The sequence below is a fragment of the Acomys russatus genome, chromosome 6, assembly GCF_903995435.1.
Source record: "Acomys russatus chromosome 6, mAcoRus1.1, whole genome shotgun sequence".
NCBI lineage: Eukaryota > Metazoa > Chordata > Mammalia > Rodentia > Muridae > Acomys > Acomys russatus.
In genome coordinates this window covers 6,022,781-6,040,483 of record NC_067142.1, presented here as the reverse complement: position 1 = coordinate 6,040,483, position 17,703 = coordinate 6,022,781, and the positions used below count along the sequence as shown (strand labels likewise).

At 37.9% G+C, this 17,703-nt stretch overlaps 1 protein-coding gene across 10 annotated transcripts in view; it reads left to right on the top strand.

The window, feature by feature from the left end:
* Relch (RAB11 binding and LisH domain, coiled-coil and HEAT repeat containing) overlaps nucleotides 1-15,861 on the top strand; it is an 82,453-nt gene extending 66,592 nt beyond the window's left edge. For 8 of the 10 annotated variants that reach the window (XM_051147223.1, XM_051147222.1, XM_051147221.1 and 5 more), the window contains 7 exons: nucleotides 2,936-3,018; nucleotides 3,796-3,859; nucleotides 5,454-5,592; nucleotides 7,938-8,054; nucleotides 11,988-12,076; nucleotides 12,607-12,677; nucleotides 15,048-15,861. In XM_051147223.1, coding sequence (XP_051003180.1) covers nucleotides 2,936-3,018; nucleotides 3,796-3,859; nucleotides 5,454-5,592; nucleotides 7,938-8,054; nucleotides 11,988-12,076; nucleotides 12,607-12,677; nucleotides 15,048-15,168 — 684 coding nt within the window. In that variant the 3' untranslated portion in view covers nucleotides 15,169-15,861. Of the gene's footprint in view, nucleotides 1-2,935; nucleotides 3,019-3,511; nucleotides 3,595-3,795; nucleotides 3,860-5,453; nucleotides 5,593-7,937; nucleotides 8,055-11,987; nucleotides 12,077-12,606; nucleotides 12,678-15,047 lie in introns of all 10 variants that reach the window. The other 2 variants (XM_051147220.1, XM_051147216.1) reach the window with 1 other exon arrangement.
* The last annotated feature ends 1,842 nt before the right edge of the window (nucleotides 15,862-17,703 follow it).

Genomic DNA, 17,703 nt, shown 5'->3' with positions numbered 1-17,703 from the left:
TTAAGATAACTTTTTTCAGGCTGGAGAGATGACTCAGAGGTTAAGAGCACTGCCTGCTTTTCCAAAGATCCTAAGTTCAATTCCCGGCAATCACATGGTGGCTCACAACCATCTGTAATGAGATCTGGTACTCTCTTCTGTCATGTTGACACACATGCAGACAGAACACTATATGTAATAAATAAATAAATCTTTAAAAAAAAAAACTTTTATTTTATAAAAGTGGTGTTAGGGGCTGTGGTGAGGTGTGGTTCAGTTAGTAGAGTGCTTGCTTTGCATGCGCAGGGTCCTGTGTTCTTTCCCAGAAACACATAAGATTAGGTGTGCTGGCACAGAGCTCATGCAGCTGGATCCAAAGTTTATGGTCATCCCCCGAGGACTGGGAATTCAAGGCCATCCAGGGCTACCTGAGAGCCTATCTCTAAAGTGAAGTAACAGGATAAAATAATAGCAGTTAGAAATGAATATACCAGGAACTTAGTTTGAAATACTTCCTGAAATTTAACACAAACCTAGCTTCATTCTTAGGTAGAGGAACACGGAGAAACCCAATGGGATTCTATTGGTCTCCATGTTAAACAAGAGACCACATTTTACCTTTTGAAGTAGAAGATGGATGTGATTCTTTTCTAGGGACAACTCGGTGAGTTTAGTGTTAGTGTCAAATAGTGAAAAGAACACCACTGTTAATCATGAGGTAAATGAACTATACTATTAGATTTTAGTTCGAAGAAGGGACTGACATCAGTTAAGACAGATAAGAATGAGTCAGTTCATTGTCTGTTCTATGTTCATCTCTAAAACCATAAACAAATGCACTTCATTTCTACGAGTCTCAGTTTCATCTGCTGACACTTTAAATAATATTTGTGTTTGCCTCGCCAGACATAGAGATCAAAGGGCACAGTGTGTAAAATGGCTAGCAGTTGATAACTCTTAAATTTATTTACTAATTTTCTAGGTTTTTTAAAATCACCTTAAGTATCCTTTGAAGCGATAGACTCAAGATAGCAGGCATCAAGATAGGCCTTGCTGACCAAACTTAGAATACAAAAAACTGGAACTCCTTGTCCTATTTCTTCCTACCTGAGTTCAATAACACTAATATAATAACAAAACATCTTTTTTCATTTTCTCCTACCTAATTATGAAGACATTTAATATATTGTTTCAGATGCTGAAATCGATTCTGGAATGAGTGGGTTGATAATGGTAACAGATTATTGCAAAATTAAATATCTTCACATAATATCAACTAAGCTTCTCATACTTTATAAGAGGAGCGCCAGCATATGCACAGTGGTGATTTTGAAACAAAGTCCATGGGAGCTCTGATCCTCTGTGAGATCTACTACTAATGAACAGATGGATTAGGATTTAGTACTAATGTGTGCTTACATTCTGAATCGGGGGCGGGGGGGTTGTCTTCAGTAATCTTTATAAAAACAAAATGTATCTACACTCTTTTTTTTTTTTTTTTTTTTTACACAATAAGCATTTGGTTACTAACCAAAGTATTTTAATAACTGAGAGACAAATTGACTCTGTTCATCATATTTACTTTAAAAATTATGTAAGCTTGAGCCAGGCGTGGTGGCACACGTCTTTAATCCTAGCACTCAGGAGGCAGAGACAGGCGGATCACTGTGAATTCGAGGCCAGCCTGGTCTACAAAGTGAGTCCAGGACAGCCAAGGCCACACAGAGAGACCCTGTTGCAAAAAACCAAAAAACTAACAACAAAAAATTATGTAAGCTTTTAGAAAATTATAAGAGAAAGACCTGTTAGAGATAAACTAGCAAATTTTATTTAAGTGACTTTTTATAAAAATCCCAATTCATATATTATTGAGTAGTCATTATAACAACTCATCTCTTATATGCATACCCTTTGTGCAGTATTTCTTGATTGAAAATTAGTGTACACTGGTCCTTTGAGTTACGCGAGAAACTCAGCATTTTCAGATGAGGAAACTAGTTTCAAGAGATTTTACAGTTTATCTAAGGCTACATGGCTAATAGTAGAGGAGAGCTGGAATTTGAACCTAGAGCTGATGTCCAGGTCTGACACTCCAGAATATTATGCTGCGCTGTATGTCTGTAACTCAGATAATGAGACTGTGTGAGGACAGGATGGGCATTTTACGATGTGGACTTTAACAGCCTCATGTTGGGACAATCAGAAGCAGTTTAGTGATGGCTATGAGCCATTAAAGTTGGTTTTTGAAAAGGCATAAAAAAATCTTACCCAATTGACTTTTAAGCATTTTAACTAAGCTGGGCACAGTGGCTCGTGCCTGTAATCCCAGCACTCTCAGAGGCAGAAGCAGGTGGATCTCTGTGAAGTCAAGGCCAGTCTGGTCTACAAAGTGAGCCCAGGACAGCCAGGGTACTGTCTCAAAAAAACAAAATAAAAAATTAATTAATTAATTAAAATAAAAAAAGAATTTAATTATATTATTAATACAGTATACATTTACACGACTTTAATCCCAGCGAGAGGAAGACAGAAGCAAAGGGAACTCAAAGAGTTGAGTTCAAGGCCAGTCTGGTCTACATTGTGAGTTCCAGGACAGCCAGAGCTACATAGTGAGACCCTGTCTCAAAAAAAAAAGAAAACAGAAAATAAATTTCTCCTTATATTGCATTTTAATTGAAGACGGAAATTGAATGTTGCCTTTGACCTAAAGAATCAACTGCCTGCGTCCAGTTAATGACAAGCTTCTTTCTGTGGACTGCTAGGCATTTAAGCTGTCTTTCCTCCTAAGCCTTTTCTGCTTTGGTAAGCACTCTAGTAGCAGTATTTGCTTAGCTTCTAATTTTGGTTTTGCTTTTTTGTTTTCTCTCTTTCTCTTGGTTGCTCCTTTCTTCCTCCCGTGGCACACTGTTTGCTTTCCATGCACCACCTGTGAATACCCCCTGTGCTGACCACTCAGCTGTTGGTGAAGGGAGTGAATGAGACTCTGGTAGCTCAGAGGGTTGTTCCTGCTCTCATTACTCTCTCCAGTGACCCTGAAATGTAAGTGTTGTCCCTGCCTTCCATGTCCAGCATTCCTTTCCAAATGTGCCTGTTAAGAAATAACCATCATGCTGTTAACAATCACTGAAGAATCATCTGAAAATAGTAACATTGGGCTAGAAGCTTATTTGACTTTAAACTGTATTACGCTGCTATTAGTGTTTTACATCAACCTCACAACAAGCCTACTTTGGAGGCCATATAGTAGAAGAAAACAGTTTTAGCATTAGTACTCAATAAGCACTTTCAAAACGAAAACATGCTGATGGACTATTTCTTCCAAGCCAAGAAAGGATGCTCTGCTAATCTCACTAACAAGTTGTTACCAGTGAGTGTAGTAGCATGAACCAAGAGCTTAACATTTTAATGTCTCACGTGGATGACTAAAACAAGAAAGGCCAGTGAGGCTGCCTGCCCATCCTCAGTCACAGCTAACCCAGTTCTCATTCCAGTTTACCAAACCATTTTTTATTGCATGTTGACTGGTTTACAGCTGACTCTTCGAGGCATGAGTGAAGCATTAGTTGACAAGCTGGTTGCTCCGGCCCTTGTTACCTTGTCCAGTGATCCTGAATTGTGAGTTCACAGACTGCGACCCTGAGTTGTCCTGCCTGTCTTTTTGAGCATTCTTCTTAGTCTGCTCTTTAAAAGTTTAACTGTCACTGCTAGAGACTAATGTGGAATTTCTACCTTGTGCTTATTTTGATACATATGTTAATGATAATCGTATTGTCTCTCAGACAAGTCTCAGTCTCTTTCCCTTTTGATTTCTAACAGCTCTGTCAGGATTGCTACAATACCAGCATTTGGCACTATTATGGAAACAGTTATTCAGAGAGAGGTAGGAAATAGATGTTTGTATATTACCTCTGTGCCAGTAGTGATGGCAGATTTCTGATGATGTACCTGAAGGTGGGGTCAGGGAGCATGATGACTTCTGTGGTATTTCTTAGTTAATTACTGACCAGGTGATATTTAAAACACCAAAGCCTAAACTAAGTATTTATTCTAAGAAAGTGTTCCATTTATGTATTAGTCTCCTTAATTAAAAAATTAAGTATATCGTGCAATCTTTTTTTATTTTTTTAATCTTTTTTTAGACACAAACTCACTGAATAGCCTTGGCTGATCTAGTACCCCGTATGTAGACCAAGCTGACCTTGAACTCACAGAGATCTGCCTGTTTCTGCCTCCCTAGTGCTGGGATTAAAGATGTGCACCACCATGCCCAGCATACATTTTTGATTGCTAGTTTGGAGGCTATTTTATCATAAAGCATTAGGAAAACAAAGCTATCTTGCTTTTCCAATGAAGTAGAGAGGATATCTGTATCCTGATAGCTATCATGGACAGTATGTTGTAAAACCCATCATAGATTTGTAGATCTTGTGGCTTCGACCACTGTAAATCCTGACTTACCTACTTCAGGTATTTAGCAAGTGTTTACTCCTCAAAGGGTATCTTGATTCTGAACCTGTCGTTTGATTTCAAGGCTTTTATAGTCTATGCATTACTGCAACAATAACTATAACACACTTCTCAAGGTACTAGAGAGGTGGCTCAGTGGTTAAGAGCACTTGCTGCTCTAGCAAAGAATCTGGATTTGGGTCCCAGCACCCATATGTAGGCTCATAACCATCCATAACTCCAGTTTCAAGGAATAAGGTGCCCTCTTCTGGCTTCTCCGGGCACCAGGTGCACACATGGTGCATATACATAATGTGTACATGCAAAACACTCATACACATAAAACAAATATCCCTAAACACTTGTCAAGATAAGTATCATCTTTTTTTTCTTTTTGTCATATTGAACATATATTTAATACAAATGAAAAATACCTAGTGGAATAAAAAAAAAAATGCTTTGTGTACATTACTTACCAAAATAAAAGAGTCAATGGAATTTCATTGTCAAAAAGATTCTTAAAATTAAAATTAAAATTTTAAGAATAGAAAGAATATTTTCTCCATTTCTTGCTCTCTACATATTTCACTGACAAAGGGGGAAAAAAAGGACGTGTCTTTGTGCAATGTTTGCAGTCTTGGCAGAATTTCAACATGGTCTTAAATCCTAAAATAAATTGTCTTTTAGGGAAATGTGAGTAAAATATAAGTCATTCATGACTCACTGCTTTCAGGAGGTACTTACACTGTGATTTGAGAATTATAACTGAGATACAAAAGTCAGAAACTTACCAACTTTTCCTTGCATAGTTTTTTTTCATTTGTTTTTAAATTTTTGTCAGGTGTGTTTGTATTGTTAACCTAAATTAAGAATTACTGCGCAAACAGAAAGTGAGAGCTTTTCTGAGTAAGAAAATTTCACTATCATGGCTTTGCAGCATGAATCCATTACCAAAGGCCATTTTTAATCTGTTTACTGTTCACCATAACAGCACTCCTTCATTTTAATATTCTGTGTCTGATTTCAAGTTGCTGGAAAGAGTGAAGATGCAGTTGGCGTCTTTCCTAGAAGACCCTCAGTACCAAGACCAGCATTCTTTGCATACAGAGGTCATCAAAACATTTGGCAGAGTCGGGCCTAATGCAGAACCTCGGTTCCGAGATGAATGTAAGTCCCCTTCCTACCTGTCCCTACATTGTTCCATCCCAGGCAGGAGCTTGTCTGGGTGTCAAAGCCTTGCTGCTCTGATTCTCGTATTGTAAATCCTCCTCTGGAACTGATTGCTGTTGTGTTCCAAACAGCAGCTATAAAGCACTAAGGGTAGCTCTCCACCTATTGTTCCTTAAGAAACTTTGTAGACTTTCTTAATCAGAAATTTTAAGCGTGTGTTTGTGCTCCTAGCCACATTCTGAGTTATCCCACTGGCATGTCATCGTGCTGGTACACTGCTTTCCTTTACTCTTCAGTGTTTTGATCTAAACCATGATCTGCTGACTCACTTTCTCTAGTTTCTACATCCTCCCTTTACTGTGGCCCTCAGCCTTAATAGTAGTTTCTTGGGTGGCATTAGATCATTACTCCAAAAGTATATTTGTTATCACTGTGATACTTTATGGGCCTATTAGTTTTAGCAATTTGATCATAAGGTTGGACACTTAAGTCAATTTGGTTTCTACCGTAAAATTACATTCTCTAGCCAGATTAATATTATATTTTTCTTACCAGTTTTAACATCAGAATGGTTAACAAAAAAAAAATACTAGGTTATTTGGACTACCATGTCCAAAAGGTTTGTTGACAGCATGGGCACTTACCAATACAATCATCAGAGTCTCTCTGTTCATTGGGTGAGTGTAGTCATAAGTAGCCAACCAAGGGAAAAAGATCTCTCTCTTGCGTATGATCCTAGTCAGAGCTCTGAAGGTGGGTTGCCATAATTGACACAGTAGTTTCTTTGAGGGAGAGAAAACAACTCCTGGCTCCCAGTAAAGGAATATGCTAACTAGTAACGGGTCTTTGGCTTATGTCACGCTGTAGAGCACTATGTAACCTGTTTACATATACTAATAAGGAGATTTGGAAGAAGAAAGCATCTGGACTGTCATGAGCGTGGAGTGGAGCAGGTTATTTTCAGGGATCCGTGGAGGCTTTGTCCTTAGGAATGCTAGGTTACTTCTCAGAGCAAACACTATCTGCATTTCAATGTCTCTTTTTAGACTTTTAAGACCTTCTAAAAGTAGACTTAATATGTGATAGTTTTATTCATTCAATCGATGCCTACCTATTAAATATGTAATAATTGTATTATAGAAAAGAAAGGAATTTTTTTCTTCTCCCAGTAGTCGAAAAGAACAAAGGTAAACTCAAGGAAAACCTGAGTTGAATGAATCTAGTGCTCTTAACTCTCTCTAACCCTTAGTCCCCTTCTTAAGAATATTGTTGTTAGCTGGGCATTGGTGGGTCATGCTTTTAATCCTACCAGAGGCAGAGGCGTCTCTGTGAATTCAAGGACAGCCTGATCTACAGAGTGAGTCCAGGGCAGCCAGGGCTCTGTTATACAAAGAAACTCCAGCTCAAAAAACCAATAGATATAGATACAGATACATAGTTATAGTTTTAAGTCTGGTTTAGGGTTTTTGTTTTGTTGTTTGTTGATTTTGTTCCTTCCTGCTTCCTCCCTCTGCCCCCTACCCCCCACCTCTCCTCCCCCCACCGCCCACCCCCACTTTGAGAGGGTTCCCATAGCCTAGATAGGCCTAGATGCTTCTGCCTCTGTGGTGCTGGGATTATATGTGTGAGCCCCACATGCCCGTGTTGCCCACTTTGACAAGGTTCCCTCAAAATGAGCTTTGTTAGTTGTTTTGCTGGAGATTTTGTCATTACTAAGTGATTAGTATGAAAATTGCTCTTACAGCCTTTGAGTACTTAGCAAACAGTTCTTCCAGAAGACATGCATTTATATCACAGTCTCAGTGTAAATAGGAAAGAGGTCACTATAGTTGCCAGAGGGTTGATTTATCTGACCAAGCAAGAATAGAAAAGGACCAGATGAACGGTCACTGATTCTGAAGCCATGTCTGCAAAAAGCTAGTTTTTCCTGGGAGCCTATGCTCAATTTTTAAGTAATCTGGTATGATTGTTGCTACTCACTTGCTTACTGTTTCCTAAGCCATTGCTTTTATTTAGTAGCAATGGTAATATTTTCATAAGGAAACTTAAGTGTAGAAACACAGCATAGTACATATAAGCCATGTGTCTTGGTTCATTTGTTTATTGTTTTTCTAAATGGGAGATTGGGAAGTGTGGTGAGATCACCCATAAACAGTTCTTAGAACTGGATAGTAGCTGTAGTGTTACAGCCTCTCAAATCACAAATCACTTATTTGGAAAACCATACATTCTTGCCTTATAAGAAAAAGCATAATTATATGTTGTAATATATGAGGGTTATGTATAATGTGATTGGGATAAAATGTAACAATTTCTTTTTTTTTTTTTCCCCCTCTCTTCAGTTGTTATACCACATTTACATAAGTTAGCCTTGGTGAACAACTTACAAATTGTGGATTCAAAAAGACTAGACATTGCGACCCATCTTTTTGAAGCCTACAGTGCACTGTCCTGTTGTTGTATCCTTGCTGTGTTAAGCTATATTTGCTGATATAACCCACCATTCAGTAAACTCAGCTGTAAAAAATGAGTAGACTTTTTGGAAGTTTTGATTCAGCTTGCTGCATCTATTTTACTCTGCCTATATCATAACTTTTAAAGGTAAATTTTAATCCTCTGTTTAATTTTATAATTTTAAAGCTTTGATGAGTTTCCTACCCTGAGCTTTTCTGTACAACTAGGAATGTGGGGCAGAATGGATCTAAGCTTTCATGTTCTAGTATTTGATTTTGCAGTGAATGTTTAACTTATGATAACTTAGAATACTATGAGATTACTATACACTCTCTAGAGAAGTGTAGTGCCCGCATAGTAGTGGTCTCTAGTAACAGAACTGGGAGAAAAACAGAGATCTTCAGAACCCATATCAACCACTAGATTATAAATGATTAAGCCAAGACAACTTCTGCTTTCCATAGCTCAAAGCAAAACTGAACTGGAACAAAGAACTATTGAACATTCTCTATACTGTGTTTACTAAAATAAAAGTAGGAAGGAAATGAAGACAGGCCAAGTGAACTCTAGCCTCTGGCTCTCAATAAAAGACAGGAGAGTTCAAGAAAAGGAACTAAGAGCTTGGGAAGGATGGAAGGCTGAGTTCTCAGTAGAACCATGAGAGCACATGCTAGACAAATAGAGAATTTTCATTATGGCAAAGAAGGAAAGAAGGAAGAAAGAAATTAATTAAGCTTCCTAGTGATTTGTACAGAAAAGCAGATGCCAGGAAGAGTTTCAGAATACTGTGTTATATACTAGGTCACAGTCCTCAGCAGATGGGACAGGTCATTTCAAATAAGATAAATGTGTTCTAGAGTGCCACACTCTAGTGTTGGATTTTTTTTTTTTTTAACTAGAATATAACCATAGAAGGTTGCTTTTGTTCAGAATAATTTAAGTTGGAAAAACTGTGTTGGGGAACTGTGTGTCCCTATGGACGTATTAAAACTCAGAAAGTAGAGTGCACTGCTAAGGTCATTTATTTTGAGGATTGGTAACAAATGATTGATTTATATGGTTGACATTAGCCATGCTTTGTATAATAAAGATTATACAATAAGCGGGAATCTAATATTTTAGCTTGATAACTTAAGTGTTCATATCCTTTATAAGTGTTATTCCACTAAAAGCAGAAGTTGCTGTCACTCCTGATTCATCTTGCTGGATTTTCAGCTTAGAGAACATAGAGGAAGCAGATGAGGAACTACTGTTCTGAGTTAGCAAGGAAGAATCTTCATATGGAGAAGTGACAGGACCCTGGCAGGAGAGCTATAATGGCGAGAGATTTAGTAGCTCAACTATGAAGGTTTTTGTTAGAAGTTAAGCAAAAACTCATGTGTGGTGGGCGCCTCAAGGAAAAGCCTAAGGACAAGTTTAACTCTGTAGAACAGAATTTCTGAATAAGCAATGAACACAGAGTTGTATACAGAGAAAGAATCAAGTGTTTAACTGTGTACAAACTACTGCTGGAATTGGATAAAAAGTCCCTTGCCAGGACAGGAAGAAGAGCCTTTTAGAGTAGCCCAACTGTACTTGAGTCAAGAGTGCGGCTTCTAACCAAGTCTCATTGCCCAGGTCTGTTCCTTAAGAGCTGGCCGTAACATGGCTTCCTTTCAGAACAGACATGGGAAACTTACCTGTTACATGAGGCCTACTAATGCATGCTGTGACGTTCTTGGAATGTTCAGAGAGTTCAGAGGCTTAGGGAGATGAGAAAATGTGAGAAGGTGTGTGTGCCGAGGAGAGATGAGGGGACACATGATGGTGCACATGGAGGGCAGAAATTAATGTTGGATGATAAGTATTTTAAAGGAAGTTATGTAGAAGGAAGGTCACAGACTGTGTATATAAGGGACAGACGCAGGTTTTGTTTATAAGGAAACTTTATTATTGAGCTATCTAAAATGTGAGAGTGTGTCTTATAAAGTTCTTGGTCAGAGGTATTTGACCATTTACCACTAAGGTAGAGTCAACTTTAATATCAGACAGGACTGAGTGGCATGCATATTTCCAGTCCTTGAAAGAGTGTTGATTTTATGAGGAAAAAATAGGCCCAATGGTGAGTAGAAAGAATAACTTCACTATTTTCTGTAAGTATGGCCATCATGAGCCTCTGTGGCCATGTTTTATTACATCACCTTCTACTAATCCAAAGGTCACCCACAGTTACATCTTGAGGTACTTTCCCAGTATCTAGAAAACAAGTCTGTATAATAACTAGGCTGCAGCCCTCTGTATCTTGCACATAATTAAAGTGTGTGTGTGAGAGAGAGAGAGGGAGGGGAGCGCACAGAATACAGGGATGTATGTGACACTGCACACACGCATGTGGAGGTCAGAGGTCAACTTTGCAGTGTTGGTTCTCTCCCACCTTCATGCCCTGTCAGGGATAGACATCAGGTCACCTCAGGCTGTATAACAGGTGCTTCCACTCACTGAGCCATCTCACAGGCCCCATGTATATTTTAATACCTATTTAATAAGTTACACATTCATTATAGGAGCCTTGTTTATGAGCATTGTAACCATTTTCAAGGAAGTATAACATATTTCATTCCTTTTTTCCTTAATGAATTTCACTGTAATTTTTTTTAATTAGGCCAGTTTCAGAAAAGAACTCATTTTCTTCTTTTTTCACCCAGATGATGAAATATTACACATGAGCTAGAATAAGAATATGCCTAAATTGATGTGATTAACAAGATGAATTATTTTCTTGAGAAATGTACCTGTTTTCCAATTTTTTTGAATGTGGAGATAATCAACTAAAACTCAAAGATGCCCAGGGCCTAAAGTAAACTGAATGCACAGCAAAGGCTCTGTTGTCTGATTCATTCTGAACCAACAAAAAGTCATCTTATCAGGTGTCAAAACAAAACAAAATCCCTATGTGACTGGAAAGATGACTTGGTTTAGACCACTGGCTACTCTTACAGACGACCTGTGTTCAAGTACCAGCCATTTGTGACTCAAGTTCCATGGGATCTGATGTCCCTTTCTGGCTTCTGCAGACACACGAGTGATACACAGATACGTGCAGGAAAAAAAAAAAAATCCATACATCAAATGATATTTAACTTAAAAAAAAATATGTACATCATAGACAAGTTATTTTAACCTAAAATATACAAATGTCATTGGCCTGTTGCTTACATGATGGTCTACTGTGTAGCATCACCCTCAGATAAACCACATCCATAGTGCATAGTGGGTCTTTAAAGAGGATCCAGAACCATTTCTGATAATGAATAAAGAGCTTTTTTTCTAAATTTTTATATACTCCCAATCTTTTGCAATTGTCTTACACATAACACTTAAATAGTAAAATTATGAGCAACTTGCCTCTGTCAGTTTTTTACATAGCTTTCAACTTAGCCGTCATGACAATATTTTCGAGTGTGCAAGTACATGTGCTCATGTGAAGGACAGAGGTCAGCTCAGGTATTGTTCCTCAGGAACTGCCCACCTTATTTTTGAAGACAGTGCTTCTCACAGATTTCCTCCCTCTCTACCTCCGCGGTGATAGGATTGCAGGCACACCATTGCACCACATTTTGAGGTTCAAGCTCAGGTCCCTATACTTACACAGAGGCACTTGAACCTTTTCTCTACCACACTAGAAATGTTTTCTTACCTATCATATTTAGAATTTACTTAATTTAACAGTAGATTACATAATTGAATGTTCACAGTAATTATTTTATGTATATATTATTTAATTAAGTTGTGGAATGTTCGAGTAACAAGTAACACCAACATAAATACTTGTGTGAAGGAAGACTGACTCCTACACATTCGCTGTACCTAGACGCTATCTAAAAGTCTTCTTTCTATGTGATCTCCTCTCTGTTGGCTTAGTTCGGTTTTTTTCCTTTTCCTTAACTACCTTCCCATAGTCATTTCAGAAGATTTAATGGTAAATCACTTTTTACCTGGCCTCAGATGTTTACGGACTGACATGGAACATCTGTCTCCAGAGCATGAGGTAAGTGCCCGTGACTGGCAGCGCCAGGGTCATGGGATTTAGCATCTCTCTCTCTACACACACTCTTCTGTCTGAGGGAGGCTAGATTATGACAGCCATACTTAACACTCTTTAAGTCTGCGCAGCATTATTTTCTGACTGCATTTCCTAGTTGTAATACTTCATCCGGTTCTTCAGCATCTTTGAGCCTCTCTAGCTCTCTAAAGTAGAGATAACACACTCTCACTTGATACAAGAGAGTTTAATAGAAATGTCCGTGGAATATTTCTTCACTTCTGTTCACCCCTTTTCCTGACTATCACTTGTTTCTAACTCTGTCATCCAGTTATAATTCTCCCCAGCATTCTGTGCCTACTCGTGACTTTCAGACTGTTGGCACATAGGCCTACTTGCATGTCAAAACCTTGACCCAGCCTCTTCACAGGGTCCCTAACACTTCATCTTCTTCATGTTTTCAGACTGGTTTAGGCTGTCGTTTATAGTATTTGATAATGTTTGTTATGTTTCACTAACATGGCTTTTCTAATCAGGTTATTCTAAGTTCCATGATAAAAGAATGTGAACAAAAAGTAGAAAACAAGACTGTCCAAGAGCCTCAAGGGTAAGATGCGTATTCTTTTTAAGGCTTCTGACTAACCTCATTTTCTCTGTCTTAAAGTTGCTATCCATGGCTATAATGTTTTCATTTGTGTTATTTTGTAATCACTTATTTGTTGGCACACACCTTTAATCCCAGTACTCGGGAGGCAAATGAGACAGATCTCTGTGAGTTCAAGGCCAGCCTGAGCTACATAGTAAGACCCTTTCTCAAAAAAACACAAACAAATAAAGTCAGCTCTTTTTCAACTGTTGAACCAAATCATGAGAACCAAAAATGAGAAATGGTGACTTTTATGATTGTACTTTCCTCTCAATATTCTGATGCAGCCGTGTGTGTGTATGTGTGTGTGTGTGTGTGTGTGTGTGTGTGTCACACGTGAAGATCCGAGGACAGCTTGCAGGAGTCAGTACTCTCTTTCTACCATGTGGGTCCTGAGGACTGAACTTGACTTGTGAGGCCGGAGGTGTCTCTGTTTCTGAGTCGTTTCTCCAGTCCCCAGCCTGTCTAGGAATCTTTTTGTTTCAAGGCTTCCACAAACATTTCTGGAATTGTGCCACTTAATTAAGCTTATCAGTCAAATAAATAGTACCTATAAGTTTGTGACATGAGTTTTCAAATGTGGAGATGTTATAGCTAAGCCAAATAGAGTTCAAAGATTCAGTGAATTTTGGATTCGAGTTAGAACATGAATGCAGATGTCTAAGAGTAATATTGAACATACAAATTGGGGATAATTTACATATGGGTTACATATACTGTTGTTTTCAATGAAGAATTAAGGTCTTCAACAACTAATCATAAATAAATTCAAACACATTTCCTTTGAGGCTGTCTACCAGAAAAGTTTCATCCAATCAGTCTTGAGTGCTTGCACATACAAATAGATACACACACAAACTCATTTCATGCTCCTCCCTGAAGCCAGTACACAGAAGTTTCTTCCCTCTGTAAAGTACTAGAAAGTTTTCTTAACTTTCTAGAAAGAGAGGTTCCCCACACACACCAACCTTATACATGGCTCTGCCTCCTGGGTGCTGGGATTGCATGGACACCACCATGTCCATTTAAAACACAATTTAATTCTAAAATTATGCAAGGTGAGCACTTGCAGCTTGCCACACACTGCCCTTGATTTGTTCACACCCAGTTCCTTATTTAATCCTCAGGACACTTTACAGTAGGAAGTGCAAGCTGTGTTCTGTAGACAAGGAAACTGAATCTAAAGTAAGATCTAAAGCATCTTGATCAAAACCACAAAGCAGTAAGCTGGGCTTCCTGTCTACTGCAGGACATTTGCTGGGGCACTAAAAAATGTGCCTGATCAGGGTTCTCTTCCTGTTAAGCAGTGTGATAAATAAGCAATCTTCAGCAGTTGTTCAGATTGTGGTGACTCCCTGCACACTAGGCTGCTGAAAAAGAGAAAAAGAAGACATTAATTTGAAATCTTTTCATTATAATGAATGTAGCTAGTTACTCAGAACACACACACACACCCCAAAAAAAGGAATAGGGTTGTTATCTCGGTGCAAATTTCACTGTGATTTAATTTACTCATTTGGGAAATAAGTAGTATCTGTGTGCCAGACTAGTAGGAATTGAATGAATGATAGAATTAAAAGAAGAACTGCACAAGGCTAGGAGGATAGCTCAGTCACTAAATGCTTGCCATGCTAGCATGGTAGTGGCCTGAGTTTAATCCTCAGAACTCTGGGGTTTTGAGATTTGGGGTTTTTTTCTTTTTTTGTTTTTTAGGCCAGGGTGGTACATTCTTATAATTCAAGCTCTTCAGCTTTGTGTCCGGCCAGCCTCACCAAAGTAGTAAGGCCCAGGCCAGTGAGAGATCTGTCTAAAAAATTAAATAAAATAAAGATGGACAGCTCCTAAGGAAGAAAACATGAAGAGGAATAACCATTACAGTACTGACATTTGTAGAGTGTTCTTATGCGCCTCCCACTATAGTAAGCAGTTTGCACTTGTGTAATCCCAGTAGCCCTCTGAGGCATGGCCCCATTGTATAAACAACTTCCTCAAGGCCTCACAGCTGGAAAGAAAGCAGAGCCTAGATTCTGTCCTGGTCCATGTGTGCTCATAACTGCTGTTGCTTCTGCTTTCCATGTAAAATATCAAACCTAAAATAATACAAAAAATTCTCATCACTAATCATCCTTTCCTTCATGGGATATAATGGTATCTCAGTAACAAATGAAAACCTAGAGAGCCTCCAAGGTGGCTCGGGAGGTTAAGGCACCTACCACCATGCCTGATGACCCACGCAGTGGAAAGAGAGAACCACAAGGTCTCTGCTATCCATACATGCTGTGTCCTAAATTTTTAGTTGCTTCACATTTCATTTTTAAATTTTCTTTTTAGCTCAATGTCAATTGCTGCAAGTTTAGTGAGTGAAGACACAAAGACCAAGTTTTTGAACAAAATGGGCCAGCTGACGACATCAGGTGCCATGCTGGCCAATGTGTTTCAGAGAAAGAAGTAGAGCGGAAGGAAGCCCTGGTGAACACTAAGATGGACCTCAAACAGACTGGCTCCTTGTACTTGAAGCGCTTACCTTTTTATTTCCTGAGTTTATGTTCTTGTGTTATAATTTTACCCTAACCTCCAAAGATATTTGCACTGCTTTCGGTTATTGCTGTGTATCTGTTGGTTTGGGATTTATAACTGTGGTGATAGAAACTTGATTTAATGGTCTGTACCAAGTCCCTATTCTATGTTCTTCGTTTTGAGAATAACTTTTATATATATATATAATATAAATATGTATAGTGAAGAGGGTTTTTTTGGTTTTGTTTTTTAATTTTTATTTTTGGATGGGATATTCACAAATATCTGTATTATACTCTAAGCTATTAAATGGTACTTAAAATAATGTAAATTTAAAGTCATTGTTATAAAATAATAAAAGTGGAGATTACTTAAGTATTTAAATTATGAAAGAATAATGCAGACTTTTTATTATTTCTTAACTGACTAGAAAGAGCCACCAGCATTACTCTGTGCCTTTTGGACTTGAGTTTGTGTGTTCCGTAGGAATTACATGCATTCCTTTTACACAGTATCTGAGGTTGCTGTGGTGAGTGTGAATGGTGGATCCTACAGTAAGTAGATAATGATGAGACTTACAGCATTTCACATTTCCCTTGAAAACCCTTTACGTGCTGTTTAGCCTCCCAAACTTAGATGCATATGGTGGAATCACCTGAGGAAAGTCAGCACTGGAGAATGGCAGAGTAGCCAGCGTGTATTTCACAACATACATACTAGATTTAAATGCCCAAAAATAAATATACCGAAAAGAGCCAAGTTGAAATATACAAGAAAATATAATTTTAGTCTGAAATTTAACACCTACTTCCTGTAACACATTTTGGGATGTTTTCTGATTATTTGAATTTTACCATTTACCTTTTCTTTAATGTTTCTTTTTTAACATATACACATGAGTAAAATGAACTACATACAGTGGGAAGAACCATGAGACAATCAGGAATTATATAAATGTTACATTCATGGTGATTTGGCTATTTGTATTTGGCAAACTTGAAGTAAACATCTTTCCTATCCTGTTGGGTCTAAATTTCTGAATGGAGATTAATATCTATCATATCTCATCTCTATTAACTTAAAACATCTATCTTGATCTAAAAACATCTTAACCTCAAACCTACTAAGCTTAATTGAAAGAATAAACTATCTGGTCTTCAAACCCATCAGAGATTTAAGAAGGCATAAAACTTAAATACCTGAGTAAACCCAGAGTGCAGATTAGCAGCTTCCAAAATGAAAAAATGACAGAGACAGTAAACTGTCTCAGTTTACCTTTTTATCCTGTCTGAGAAGTGCTAAAAAGTTTAGGACATTGGGGGTTCCTTTTTCCCTTCTAAACTGAAAGTGATGTTGGTTAAGTTGTTACTCCGGTAGCCACTCCATGGTCCTTTAAACTCAGTGGCTGTACCCATTGGTGTGTTTTATATAGTCTTATGTTGATAGGCATTCCCATTGGAATTGGACAGTGTCCACACAGTGACACACACAGAGAGGTAGGAAGAGAGCTGCGTATAGGAAAGAGGTGACTGGGCTAAGGGGTTAATGTGAGGCCTTACACAGTTGATCCATATAGATGATTCTCATTTGTTGTATAAATTGGCTTTAATACACTTATATTTCATGCACTTCCTGGGAAAGCTAGCTTTTCCACAGTCAAAGCTTATAAAATAAATTGTGTTAGGCAAAGCTGTTTATTTCTTTTACTTTTAATGAAATTACTAAGTGGTCTTTCTGAACTGGTGGATTCTAGGCATTCCTGAGAAATGGAAAGTGGCTACCTTTCGTGTCAAAATGTTGATCTGTTATAAATAAAATGTTTTGCATACTTGTTTTCATTGTGTATTTTGTTTCCATTTTTGAAACACTGTGTTCATACAAAAATAAATCATTTATTCATAAAAAAAATACACTGCTATTTTGGAAATCTAATCTCTACAAATAATTTCCTGGTCTAGATTACTTTTCCTAAAAAAGATTGTGGTGGTATAAAACTAATACATTTCAGACATAATTCTAAAGAAAATGTTTATATTCGGCTTTGAGCTATAGTGGAATACATGTCTGTTGGTTACCAGATGCATAGATACAAAGCCCTCAAGTTTCTGGAGATTGTCCCAAGAATCAGAACAGATGACAAAAATCTGCAGAATACCTATGTGGCATCGTGTGTCCAGCTTAATGTTATCCTTCCATAGTCTTTAAGTCATCCTTAGATTGCTCATAGTGCCTAGTATAATGCAAATGCAGTGTTAATTATAATATTTGGGGTAAGGAAGTAATTTCATTTTTAATATTTTATTAGTTTTTTTGAAAATTTCATGTGAACTGTTTTGATTATATGCACCCCCAAAGTCCTCCTAGATCCATCCCCCTTTTTCTATCCTCCCAACTTTGTGGGAATTTTTTTTGTTTGTTTGGTTGGTTGGTTGGTGGTGGTGGTAGCGTTTGGGTTTGGGTTGGGGTTTTT